The sequence below is a fragment of the Platalea leucorodia genome (genome assembly GCF_965183815.1).
Source record: "Platalea leucorodia genome assembly, chromosome: Z".
Lineage (NCBI taxonomy): Eukaryota > Metazoa > Chordata > Aves > Pelecaniformes > Threskiornithidae > Platalea > Platalea leucorodia.
Genome location: NC_138858.1, coordinates 3,023,033 through 3,035,975, shown reverse-complemented (window position 1 = coordinate 3,035,975; position 12,943 = coordinate 3,023,033). Strand labels below are relative to the sequence as shown.

The 12,943-nt window shown below is 51.2% G+C and overlaps 1 protein-coding gene across 2 annotated transcripts in view; it reads left to right on the top strand.

The window, feature by feature from the left end:
• Positions 1-12,943, top strand: part of LOC309602245 (tetraspanin-36-like) — a 30,677-nt gene that overhangs the window by 6,053 nt on the left and 11,681 nt on the right. The window contains exon 1 of one of the 2 annotated variants that reach the window (XM_082335644.1): positions 1,411-1,527. The exons of the other annotated variant lie outside the window; for it this stretch is intronic. Coding sequence (XP_082191770.1) covers positions 1,468-1,527 — 60 coding nt within the window. The 5' untranslated portion in view covers positions 1,411-1,467. Of the gene's footprint in view, positions 1-1,410; positions 1,528-12,943 lie in introns of those variants that run through there. 2 annotated transcript variants of the gene reach the window in all.

The following is a 12,943-nucleotide window of genomic DNA, read 5'->3' as shown; positions in this document are numbered from 1 at the left end:
AGCGTTGATTTTAATAACATTTCGCTTTGAAAGAAACAGCATACAGCTGGTAACGTTTTGATTAACAATACTATTTCCTTCTCATTGTGAAACTACCTTTATTTTATTTTTAAATAAAATAGAGAACTGACAAGCGACAAAAATGGAAACAATATTTTAGAGAAATATTAGAGAAAGATGGGGTTTGGTTGGCAAGGTGGTTTCTTTGGTGGTTGTTTTTTTTTTTCATTCCTTTACATTTCATTTCAAAGGAAACTTCGGAATTTGCCCTTTCATTCTAATTCAAAGTATTTCCCCCAGATTACCAGTCATTCCCACAAAATTATGAAGATAAATGTTTTTCAGGTGATTTCCTTTCTTCAGCCTGCCACACCGCACGGAAAAGTGAAAATGCTGATTTTTTAAAAATGAAATTATACACTTTGTTTGTATTTATTGCTGTAATAGAAATTATCACGGCAAAGACAGGCTGGCTGGCAGGAGGAGCTCTGTCAGCGCTGGCGTCCAGGCCTGACTTTGCGCTGATCTTTATTCTTAAAGGAATTTAATTTTGGAGATGGGCTTCACCCCACTTTCTGCGTGGGGATTTCGGTGATTCCGGCAGCCGGCACAGGCTCTTCTGCTGCCTTTCAAAGCAGCAGCGGCTTTGCCTGCCTTAAATTCACGGGCTGAGGGCAGAGACTGTCCGTGATCTCCCTTTCCGTGATTTCCCGCTGGAGAGCTACATCAACACAACCCTCGAAAATCCATATCCCCCGAAGGAAACTGGATCACATCTATTTTCGCCGGGAAGGGGCAAAGACGGGAAATTTGTTATCGCTGCATCCTGCGTCCGAGCAGAGAGTTGGGTTCAGCTCAGTCCGGGCTGCCAGAGATCTTTGCAAAACAAACCCCTGCCTGCCAGCCCTACCCCTTCAGCTTGTTTTTAATGGAAATAAAACGACGTTTGCAGCCCTCTGCAGCCTCCAGATTCAGATCCCCCTCCCTGCGGCTGCTCAGCCTCGCATTTCAGTGGTTAGGACGTGCTGGTGAGTGCTGGAGCTGTATTCGTGGTGCGTGTGATTGAAAAGGTGGGCACGACCCGGTGCCAAACCAAGAACAGGATGAGAAGTGCTGGATGAAGGGAGATGCTCAGCTGTGGGTTAGCGATCCCGGAAGGCAGATTGGATGGAAAACTTCTAGCCGCAGTGAGAGCTTTTCACAAAATCTCAGTTTAAGCTTGAAAGTTGCAGAAGGAAGGAAAAAAAAAAAAACCAAACCACACCGAAGTCAACAATAATTTGCTTTGACGTTTGTTCCTGGCGCTCTCCAACCCCCTTGCATGGGAAGCTGCCTTGTTGGCCACGGGAAAACACTCGCCGCCCCCTTGGGTGGGAAGAGACGGGGCGGGCACGGGGGCGGCCCCACGCGGGACCCAAAGCTGCTCCCCGCTCGCCTGTCCCAGAGCTTCTCCTTCTACCCCACGACATGGACTGCGGCGTGATCACCTCCAAGACCGTGCTGCTGCTGCTGAGCCTCGCCTTCTGGGTACCGCCACGGGATGCGGGGACCCCGGGGGGGTGCGGGGATGCGGACCCCGACCCGCGGGGGGGTGGCGGTCCCGGGCGTTGGGTGCGATGAAGGGCTCTGGCAGAGGGAGACCGTGCTGCGGGACGTGGCCGTCTTCAGGTTAACCGGAGTTTACAGAGTTAATCGAGCATTTAGTTTACCGGCATGCAGGTGACTCTTAATCATTTCTATAGGCAACCCTACGTATATATTTTTAAAGAAGGGGAAGATTCAGGTTTTGAAGTTTCTGAGAAAAAAATTGTGTTGGAGTTTGGGGGTTTTTGCAGGGTGTTTTTAACGTAGTAGGGTTTTTTAGTAGTGTTTTTAAAGGCGTGTCTTAAAGCAATCTGCAAGCCAGTTTTGTGATTGGAAACAAATGGAGCTGTTCGGCTGCAGCAGGGCGAGGGGGGGTTAGAGCGAGGTTGAGTAAAATGAGCAAGTAAAACACTGAGAACTTTGTTCCAACTATGTTTTTGGTACAGTGGCACCTTTCCAAATCACTTCCTTGCTAACTACTCACAAGCAATTAAAAAAAAAAATAAATAAAAAGAGGGTGGGGTTGTGTACTTTTTAGCTGAACCCCTGTTGGTTTGGGGGGCTCGCGGCACGGCCGCCTCGTGACGGCGACGGCGGGGCCTGGGGTGGGTGGCCGCTCCGAAGAGGCGGCGATGATTCTGGTAACCAGTCCTGGGCTTTTCCCCTGCGCGGGGAGGTTTGCGTAACCCCCCCATCATCAGCCAGGGACTTGCGTGCCGCTCTCGGAGAAGGAGCCCGGTTAAACCTCGTACGTATCGGTAGCGTGATTTGGGTGTTCACATCTGCTTGGTAGCACTTGGGTATTTTCAAAACAGCGTTTTACACGGGTTGCTTTCAGTGTGCCGGTGACAGCCCGGGTTAGGGCTCAGCCCAGCGGCAGCCCCCTGCTCTGCTCTTCCCCCATCGCCCGGCTGAGCGGGGCTGGGTAATGGGGATAGCAGAGGACTTTCCTAAAGCAAGGAAGAATTAAAGAGGAGAACCGGAGGTTTCTCAAAGAGAAAAGCTACTTGCGGGAGGGGAATAAAATAGAAATACTGCTTTAATTAAACCCTGAGGTCTCGCAGGGTGTTGTGCCCTGTTTTGTAAATACTTCCTGCTGGTTGTAGCGAGGAGCTTGCCCCCTTCCAGTCCTGTGGCTCCTTTAGCGGCGCTGAGCACAATTTATTGCTGCCCGTGTGCCAGGTAACTCTCGTATCGCTAGCCCGAACAGCGCAGGAGGCCATGTTTACTGCTGCGTCTCAAGTAATGTGATCTTCTCACCACGTATGTTTGTCACGTGGAGGTTTTTTTGGAAATACCTGCAGAGGAACACTGGAAAATCCCACCGTGTGTGTGTGGAAATCCCCCGAGCTTCGGCTCAGGTGTGCCTCAGATGAGCAGCAGTGCTTGGCTTTTGAAAACCAAACAGCCTTATGTCCTCCTAGAAGCGTCTCCGGTACTTTTTCTTCTGCTGGAGGGGAACTCTCTAATCATGACGGAAGCTATTAGGTCATCCGGATCCACGGACAATCAGTAATTATCCCTCTACATGTCTAAAGCCTCTGAATTTGGGGTGATCCAGACCAGCCCTTTATTCCCCCCCCCCCCCCCCCCCCTTGGAAAAGCAACGCAGCCCCAAAGCCCGGGGCGTTTAGACGTTGCCGCCACCATTGCAGTGTGGCAATCGCATTCCTGCAGCAGAACTGCAGAACCTGGAATTCAGGTTTTAGGAGGGTGGGGAAGGAGGAACCGGCTCCTTTATTCTCCTTCCGAACGTTTCCAACAGTTGGGGCTCTACAAGTACAAGGCTCCCGATCATTATCAAAACACAAGATTTGCAAAGAACATTAGACTTCTCTAAGGAGGAATTCGTGCTCAGGCATTGCATGCTGCAAGTCTTGCCTAGCTTGGAAATGATTATGGAAAATAACTCACCACCTGTGTATTCAGCAGCCGGTGCAGTTAGGGTGCTTTAACAAAGGTTATTGCTTAGAAATGTCCTAAAAAGGCAATAAATCCTCTTTTGGATCTCTGAGTGTTATCAGAGCAGGAGTAAAGAAAGAGATTTTGCAGAATAACAAATAGGAGCTTCCTAACTGAGGTAAAAAAAGCAATTTCTGTCTTACCCACCGGGCTCAGCGTCATATCTGGGGGTCATTCTGCTATGGGGGGTGGATTGGGGGGGCTGTGGGTGTCCATAACCCCCACAAACCAGGTATTGATGGAAGCTGTTTTAACTACGCAGTTACCAAGGGTGGTGCTTCAAGCTGTGGGAGATCTGCCCACCTCCAATTTTGCTTTTTAGCACCTACTAATTAGGCCCAAGTGTGTGGTTATTTTGGTAAATGGGCGTTGGCCTGTTCTAGGTGAAGATGGGGTGCTGGTTTAACTCAGGTAACCCAAAAGAGGGAGAGGAAGGGTCGGAGGAGACTCCCATGTTCTTGGCAATGTCTTGTGAGGGGACCTGGCTTGTCAGTAAACAGATTTCTGCTTCCCGAAAGGGTCCAGCAGGAGTCCTGTGGACTCCATCGCCAAAAGGCCACCTTACACGTCGCCGCAGGTTTGCCCAGGTTTCCCATTCACTTTTTATCAGAGGCGGGCACATCCCCAGCCTTGCTTCACTTGCCCGACAGCAGAGAGGAGGATAAAGATAAAAAGTTGTTGCCCAGGTGGTTTTAGCAGAACCGGTGGATTAGATAGAGCAGAATTTGATCTGTTGACAGCAACAGGACTGTCCAAGGAGGAGAAGCCCAGGAGAGTGATCCCCGCCTGGTCCCCGTTGAGAACATCACAGCACTGCAGAGCTCACGGTGGCCGACTGTCCCCCATCTCCCTTCTCTACCCTACAGCAGGTGGTTTTTGCAAATATCTTTGGATTTGTGAGCCAGGAGTGTCCAGTGAGCATGAATCAAACGTGTTTTGGGGTACTAGTGTCCTCTCTGCTTTGAGGAGGTTGGTCTGGGCATCCAGGAGTCTGTGCTTAATCTCCTTTGCTCTTGGTGCATCCAAGACCAAAAGCTACTTGTTTTCAACCTTCCAGTGGTTTGCTGAGTGATGTGAGAGGGTCCACTGGAAGCTCAAGCAATCACAATACCGCTGTGGTATCACTTTTAAATCATTTTTAGTAATAAGGAGGGATCAACCTATCATCTGTAAAAAAAGTTCCTGCGTTTGCGAGTGGTTTGAAATCCCTCACACTGGTGATGGGTGGTGTGGGAATGCTCGCTCTGAAGCCTCAGTCAGAGAGAAATCAGATGGATACTTCAAAAATAAATTAAAAACCCCAATGGGAAGATTTTTTAGTCCCTAGATGGAATTGAAAATATAGCGAATAGCAAAGGTTATGTTGGAGATTACTGGTGCTAGAAACATTTATTTTTAAGGATGGAGGTATTCTCCGAAGAGTCATTAGAGGTCTGGGTGTCAGCAGCCCTGTGACCTGTTTTTCACCTTTCCTCCATCTGATCTTAGGCAAATCTTTAATCCTGCCTGTAGCTGCCTGCTGCGCGTGACAGCGAGGGACAGGCAGCTCTGCCGGGTTTTAACGCTGCGTGCGATACTTGACAGGAAGATGGAAGAGCTGTGGAAGCTCTCCTCCCCGCTCCGGGCAAGGGAAACGATGCTGATCGGCCGCGGGGTCAGTCTGACTCACAGCAGCATCCGTGGTGGAAAAAACTGCTTAACCAAGAGCTTTATTATATATATTTTTTTTAGCACATCCAGCAAGTAAAGCTGTGGTCATTCATCCACTTCTGAAAGGGCTCAGGACAGGCTTCCCCCCTGGGCTCCTTCTTTCTGCCCCTCTGATGGAGCCGTGGTACTGGTGGGGTCCCCGGGACCCCCGGGGCGATGAGCTGGGGAGGGATGGGGACATTTTGACCCCGCGTGAGGAGCGTTGGGTGGGAAGCAGCAAGCAGCGGGTTCGTTTCTAGCTCTGCTGTGAACTCTGAACCGTGGGGGGAAAAACGGCCGTGAGAGCTGGAGTGGCCACTGAACGGGGCCGATGGCAGGGCTTGGTACTGGGCTTGGGCGCTTTGGCGTGATCCACTTGAGCGTGCCTTGAAAAGCAAAGTTCCTCCTTATTTTAAACTATTCCGGCCAGAATCAGGAAGCAGAACTTAACTGACTTTCAGGAAAATGCACTTTGCTGTATGCGTAGGGGCCTCACGGACAAAATTAAAACTAAGATGTTGGTGCTGTGTGGTCAGGAAAGGGGAAGTGTTCAGATGGTGATGCACGCATGGTGTGAGCAACATTACCCTTCCCTGTGCGCTTCTGGGCAGCAAGCTTCGTCTGACTGTCCCCAGCAGCCCCTGAGGCTGTGAAAAGGCTCCTGTTGGATGGCGGGGCCATGGATCCGGTCCTAAACGCACTTCGGTCTCTGCAAGTCTCATTTGCAGCTCTCCAAAACCAGAAGTCTGATGTTGAAGTGCCTCTGATCATTACAGCTGCTCGAGAGGTCCCGTTTTGTTACCCCTCTGCAAGAAGTTCAGAGCTTGAGGACGCTTTATCCAGGGGGAAGAGAAAGCAGCTCTTTCCTCCAGTTCATGGATGAACTGGGCATTTCTGTCATTTTTCCCAAAAGCGTGGCACCGCCAAGGTGCGTTTGCTCTACCGTGGAGCTGGCAGGATCCCTTTGGGTCAGGTGAATCCCAACCTGCGCTTTTCCTTACGGGAAGAGGCACGCAACTACCACGTGGCCCTGCTCCCCACGTCCCTTCCCTTTCAGCTGGGTGACAAGCAATATTTCAGGGCAGATGAGAGGCATCTGCCCCGTTACCAGCTCCGAGAAGTTTCCCCAGGCTTTAGGATTAGCTCCGCTGTGGTTTAGGCGCACGTCTTTGCTGGTCGGTTCGTAGCTCGTGAGGTGGAAGTCACAAGATCTGGTGGCTGAGCCAGGAACAGCTTATTGAGGAACTAGGGTGGTTCTGAAGGCAAATATTGAACTAGAGGGTGTTTTGTGTCTGAACCGCCTGTTCAGATCCAGCACGGCTTGGCAGCGGCTGATAAATCCATCCATGCTGAAGTTATACTCGCAGCAGGCTCTTGCCCTGCAGCCTGTGTCTGTATTTGGGGAGAATAAGAGTGAAAAAGGTGGTGCTGCTTTCTCCTAATAGTGGTCCTGTTGTCCTCAGAGGTGCGTGATGCTCTGTAATTTCGATAAGCAGCAGCACGCTGACCCCAAGGCAGATGTTTAAGCATTAGAAGTCAGAGGATTTGGGGCAGGATTCCTTGTTTTGCACTGGTGTGCAGCATCTCCGCGAGGACATCCCACCACTTAGGCTTTGTAGGACACGCGCTGGCTTTTAGGGATGGGAAAATAAGCCCAGAAGGCTCGGGGAACAGAAGACGACGTGCTTGGACAACTCTAAGGAGAGCATTTATTTAATGTAACTTGAAAACAAACCCACTAAAACCAGAATTCCCTCTTGAGTGCATGGGTTTGCAGCATGTAAAAACTGCAAGCAGATGTTGGTTTAGGTTGTTTTTTTCTTTTTTTTTTCCCCCTAAAAGAGAGCCGCAGATTTTCAGAGCCTTTTGGCTGCTGCTCGTTGTTTTCATTTGAGGAAGAAAAGGAAAAAGCAAGCGCTTCCCACCGTACCCACCGAGCAGCCCTGCGGCGTGCTTTGAAGGCAAGCTGAAACATGCCCCGTAGTTGTACATCGCAGCTGAATATTCAGATATAACGTACTTTGAGGAGCCTCCCATGGCTTTGTATAAGTAGACTCAGTACAGTTTTGTTGGTTAGGTCCCACCTCTGTAGCTCACATGAGGAGAGTGTGATTTAAAGGTTTTGAAATTGTGGCTAATGACTGGCACGAGATCAGTGGTAAGGTCCTGCCCTGGGGGCACAACAACCCCAGGCACCGCTGCAGGCGTGGGGAGGAGCGGCTGGGAGCTGCCCGGCGGGAAAGGGCCTGGGGGTGCTGGTCGACAGCCGCTGGACATGAGCCAGCAGGGTGCCCAGGTGGCCAAGAGGGCCAATGGCACCCTGGCTTGTATCAGGAACGGTGTGGCCAGCAGGAGCAGGGAGGTGACGGTGCCCCTGCGCTGGGCACTGGTGAGGCCGCCCCTCGAATGCTGTGCTCAGCGCTGGGCCCCGCACCCCAAGGCGGCCATGGAGGGGCTGGAGCGTGGCCAGAGCAGGGCAGCGAGGCTGGGGCAGGGGCTGGAGCACAAGGCTGGGGAGGAGCGGCTGGGGGAGCTGGGGGGGCTCAGCCTGGAGAAGAGGAGGCTGAGGGGAGCCCTCATCGCTCTCTGCAACGGCCTGAAAGGGGGCTGGAGCCGGGGGGGTCGGTCTCTGCTCCCCAGGAACAAGCGATGGGACGAGAGGGAACGGCCTCAAGCTGCGCCAGGGCAGGTTTGGGTTGGGTATTGGGAAAAACTTCTTCACCCAAAGGGCTGTCAGGCCCTGGCCCAGGCTGCCCAGGGCAGGGGCTGAGTCCCCATCCCTGGAGGGATTTAAAAGAAGGGCAGACGTGGTGCTCGAGGACATGGTTGAGTGGTGGGCTTGGCAGTGCTGGGTTAACGGCTGGACTCAATGATCTTAAGGGTCTTTTCCAACCTTGACAATTTTATGATTCTATGATTCTGAGGCTCTCCTGGGGCTGTTGGTGCTGCTGGCAATCGAGGACAGCTTAGTAGGGGCTCACACCTTTGGTGCTTTTTGCTCTAATCCGAAGCCAACTTGCTGAGTTCAGTATTTTTGTATTATTTTGCAAATCAATGTTTTCGCAACTTCGGAGTCTGAGGGAGCAGAGAAATGTGTGCGCTAGGTTTTTAAATTGCCAGTTGCTTTTTGAAGTTGCTTTTTGACTTGAAGCTATGGGCTTCCAAGGCCTCAGAAAGTAAAGGACCTGTAGGACAGCAGGGAGCAGAGCAGAGCCGTGCGTGTCCTGGAAAGCAGCTTGGCAGAAAAGGCCCTGGGGGTCCTGGTGGGCCCCAAGCTGACCATGAGCCAGCTACGTGCCCTTGCTGCAAGAAGGCGGAGGGTATCCTGGGCTGCATCAGGAGGAGCGTTGTTGCCTGCAGGTGGAGGGAGGTGGTCCTTCCCCTCTGCTCAGCACTGGTGAGGCCATGTCTGGAGTGCTGGGTCCAGTGTTGAGATCCCCAGTAGAAGAGACACAGACATACTGGAGAGAGGGCAATGAAGGTGATGAAGGGATTGGAGAATCTCTCCTGTGAGGAAAGGCTGAGAGAGCTGGGACCGTTCATCCTGGAGAAGAGAAGGTTCAGGGGGATCTTACTGATGTACATAAACACCTGAAGGGAGGGTGCCAAGAGGATGGAGCCAGGCTCTTCTCAGTGGTGCCCAGTGACAGGACCAAAGTCAATGGGCACAAACTGAAACATGGGAGGTTCCCTCTGAACATCAGGAAACACTTTTTCATTGGGAGGCTGACCGAGCACTCGCACACGCTGCCCAGAAAGGTGGTGGAGTCTCCATCCTTGGAGATACTCAAAAGCCATCTGGACGTGGTCCTGGGCAACCAGCTCTAGGTTGAGCAGGGGGTTGGACCGGATGACCTCCAGAGGTCCCTTCCCACCCCAACCCTTCTGTGCTTCTGTGACCTTGTACTGCACTGGTGCACGGCCAGCTTGTCCAGCGGTGGCCGGGAGCTGCAGCACGTGGTGGGTACATCCCCTCCGTAGCAGTTGTTGCCTGCGTGGCCGTCTGATGGCGTGCAGGAGCCCGCCCGCCGCTCTGTGCCGCAGGTGGAGGGTCACGCGCTGTCCTGGACGAAGCCAGATCACACAAGTGCAGCCATAATTGATTTATCGTTCAGAGAAATGAATACCGTAAGCGGGGTAGGAAATGGTAGCCGAAGCCAGGAGGTCCCTCCCAGCTGGCAGAGTTTTAAATCCAAGACAGGAAAAGGGAGAGGAATCTGTGGAAGTGGGATGGGAATTGCTGAGCTAGGGTTGCCCTAAGTGCTGGGGAAAAAACAGCTCTGCCTCGGGCCAAGGGAGACTGTCAGGTCTGGGGAGCTGCGTGGTCCGTGGGGGCTAAGTGGAGCTTTAAACAGGAGTTGTAAAGTCATTGAAATGAGCATAAAATGAAGAAGGCTTTCTTGGAAGTGCTTGGTGCCTTTGTTTTCCCCTGAAGTCACTAGAAAACCTGTGGACTCCATGGAAATGGAGTAACGCAGCAGCTAGGGAGGACTGGAAAATCTGGTGGTGAATGGGAAGAATAAAACTTGTAGTACAGTAAAGCAGCGAGGGAGCCAGAAATAATCATTCCCCTTGCCATGCATGCTGGCTGTTGGCTAATAAAATACATTATTTATGGAGGAAATGTCGTGCAAACCCTTTTGAGCAGAGGATTTACTTGTCAAGGTAAATCAAAACCCTTTTTTATACACAAAAAAAACCCAAAGACAAGGAGCATCTTCTGCGTTAAGGGGAGGGTGTGCAGCTGTAATTGAGCCCAGTGTTGCTGGGGCTTGATTCTCGATATGGGGGGCACGGGGACAGCACCGGAGTGGCAAACACTTGGCAAACTAATAATTGAAGACGATATCCTACTCCATCCTCTGGCAAATTAAAATTGCTGAAAAGGTGATAGCATCCCAGTGAATGGAGTTGTTGGATGTGAAGGCAAAACATCAGTATCGGGTATTGTGTTGGGTGAGGTGCTTTGACTTCAATCACGGCTCTGCAAAGAGACTGGTGGAAAAAAGTGGGTTTTGAGCCTTAAAATTAACTAAAACACCTCCGTGAGCTGACTGCCTAATGAAGAACTAGAAGGGAATGGTTCAGAAAGTGTTTGTGTGGCTATCGATAGTTCTTCCAGTATGCATTTGTAGTAGTTTGCCGCAGAAAACAACTGCTATTGCTCTTTAAACGGTATTATTTACCGTATCTTTCTTTGCCCATAAAAAGTTAATGATACAGGACAAAGTCACATCAGTCCCAGTTTTGTGCTGTGGCGGATATTGGTGCTGGCCCTGGGAAAGTCCTGTCTGATGGGGGAGAAATTCCTTTAAGTCTCCTTGTCTCAGTTCTTTTACTGTATAGAGGCTGCATCTTGCCGAACACACTTGTTTTGGTGAATTTGCAATTTAACCCGTTCTTTTCAGGTTTCTTTAACAGCTTTTCCTTTTAACGCTATAGCTTTGTTACTCTATGTTTAAGTGAGCAGCCTTTTAAAAAGAAAATCCTATACTGGTCCACATTAACAGACCAAATGATCAAATCAACACTCTGAAATTGGAGGATGCTGGGAGAAACCTTCCAAAAATCCCCACAAAACCTCAAAACAACAACCACTGCCTTTTAATTTCGTAGTTTGGCTCTTCTACTGTATTGGTTTTAGGTTTGGTGGGAGGAGGAAAGAAGCCTATGCTGATACATGCAAACGAACACAAACTTCTGTTCCCAGCCACCACGTAAGGTCAACTTATTAAAATAAAGAAGGGAAGGTGGAAAAGTATCTGTTCTGCCTGACTGATAGATGCAAATTTTGTAATTTTTTTTAATTATTTTTCAGAGCAGTTGTATAGAGGGAAGTTTAAGGGGACCCTTCTATGGCTGTGACACTGAGAAAGTGTTCTGAAGTATTTGCATGGCCATAAGTCTCTCTAGAAGGGCAGGGGCTCATGGTCATCAGCATATAAAAAATTGCCCTTCTGACGGTGGGACACAAGGCAAAAATCGTGGAATCCTAGAATGGTCTGGGCTGGAAGGGACCTTAAAGATCATCTGGTTCCAACCCCCTGCCCTGGGCAGGGACACCTTCCACCAGACCAGGTTGCTCAAAGCCCCATCCAGCCTGGCCTTGAACACTGCCAGGGATGGGGCATCTACAGCTTCTCTGGGCAACCTGTGCCTGTGCCTCACCACCCTCGCAGAGAAGAGTTTCCTCCTTATGTCCAACCTAAATCTACTCTTTTTCAGTTTAAAACCATCACCCCTTGTCCTATCGCTACAGGCCCTGCTAAAAAGTCTGTCCCCATCTTTCTTCCAAGCCCCCTTTAAGCACTGCAAGGCCGCAATAAGGTCTCCCCGCAGCCCCCTCCTCCCCAGGCTGAACCCCCCCAGCTCTCAGCCTGCCCTCACAGCAGAGCTGTGCCACCCTCGGAGCATTTTGGTGGCCTCCCCTGGCCCCGCTCCAACAGCTCCGTGTCCTTCCCATGCTGAGGACCCCCGAGCTGGATGCAGGGCTCCAGGGGGGGGTCTCCCCAGAGCGGAGCAGAGGGGCAGAATCCCCTCCCTCGCCCCGCTGCCCACGCTGCGGGGGATGCAGCCCAGGAGACGCTTGGCTTGCTGGGCCGCGAGAGCACATTGCCAGCTCATGTTGAGCTTCTCATCAACCAAGACGCCCAACTCCTTCTCCTCAGAGCTGCTCTCGATCCATTCTCCGCCCAGCCTGTATTTGTGCTTGGGATTGCCCCGACCCATGTGTAGCACCTTGCACTTGGCCTTGTGGAACTTCATGAGGTTCACACGGGCCCACCTCTCCAGCCTGTCAGGGTTCCTCTGGATGGCATCCCGTCACTCCAGCGTGTCAACAATGCCACACAGCTTGGTGTCATTGGCAAACCTGCTGTAGTTTTTAAAACTATATAAAATCTACTATTTTCCAACGGCTGTCCTGTTCTGCATCAGTGAGCCAGCTCGGGTTCCTCATAGCCATCCAGTCCTATCCCCTTCGTTTCATGGGCAAGACTGAATATTCACGGTGCTGTGTGCGCATTATGTGGCTGGAGAGAGTTCCAGCTTGTTATATACGTTCCTGCAGCAGAGCATCACTGTATACCTGCCGCCCTGGCTCAGCCGGCTGCGCTAAGTATGGAAGAGGTGCATGAGCGTTACTCATTACTCGGTGAGTAACCCTGCCCCGGTTCTGCCCAAACATCAGCTTGGGAAAACCCGGTTGTTACGGCTTTGCTTTCTTTTCACTCAACCCCAATGATGAGTTCATTGTTCGCACTCAAATCATTTAAGATCTCTGCTTTCTGGCAGGGGCAGAGGATATGAAAAAGCAACTAATTCTGGTGTTAGGTCCTTGAATGATGCGAGCTGTGATGGGTGAGACACCAGAGACAGTCGCAGCTCTGTCGCCCAGCTGTGAAAAGGGGCTTTCTTGCAAAATTTCCGTTTACCTCATCTCTTCAGCTTCTTTTATGGGTATCATCAGCCTTGTGAAGAAATACCAGCAGCGTGTCCTGCAGCCCCAGTGAGTCAGCTGGGGATGTTTGAGACGGAAGGGCTAAGGGTAGGATATTCTGCTTGCCGTCGCTGGCGGACCACAGCGACGTGCAGGCAGCGATGCAGCCCCGCGGACCGGGTGAACTGGTTCTCCCGCATCAGCCTTGCATCGCTCCTTGGCTGCCTGCGCTGGGGTTTGTGCCAGCTGCGTTGGGCCAAGCCTCTCTGT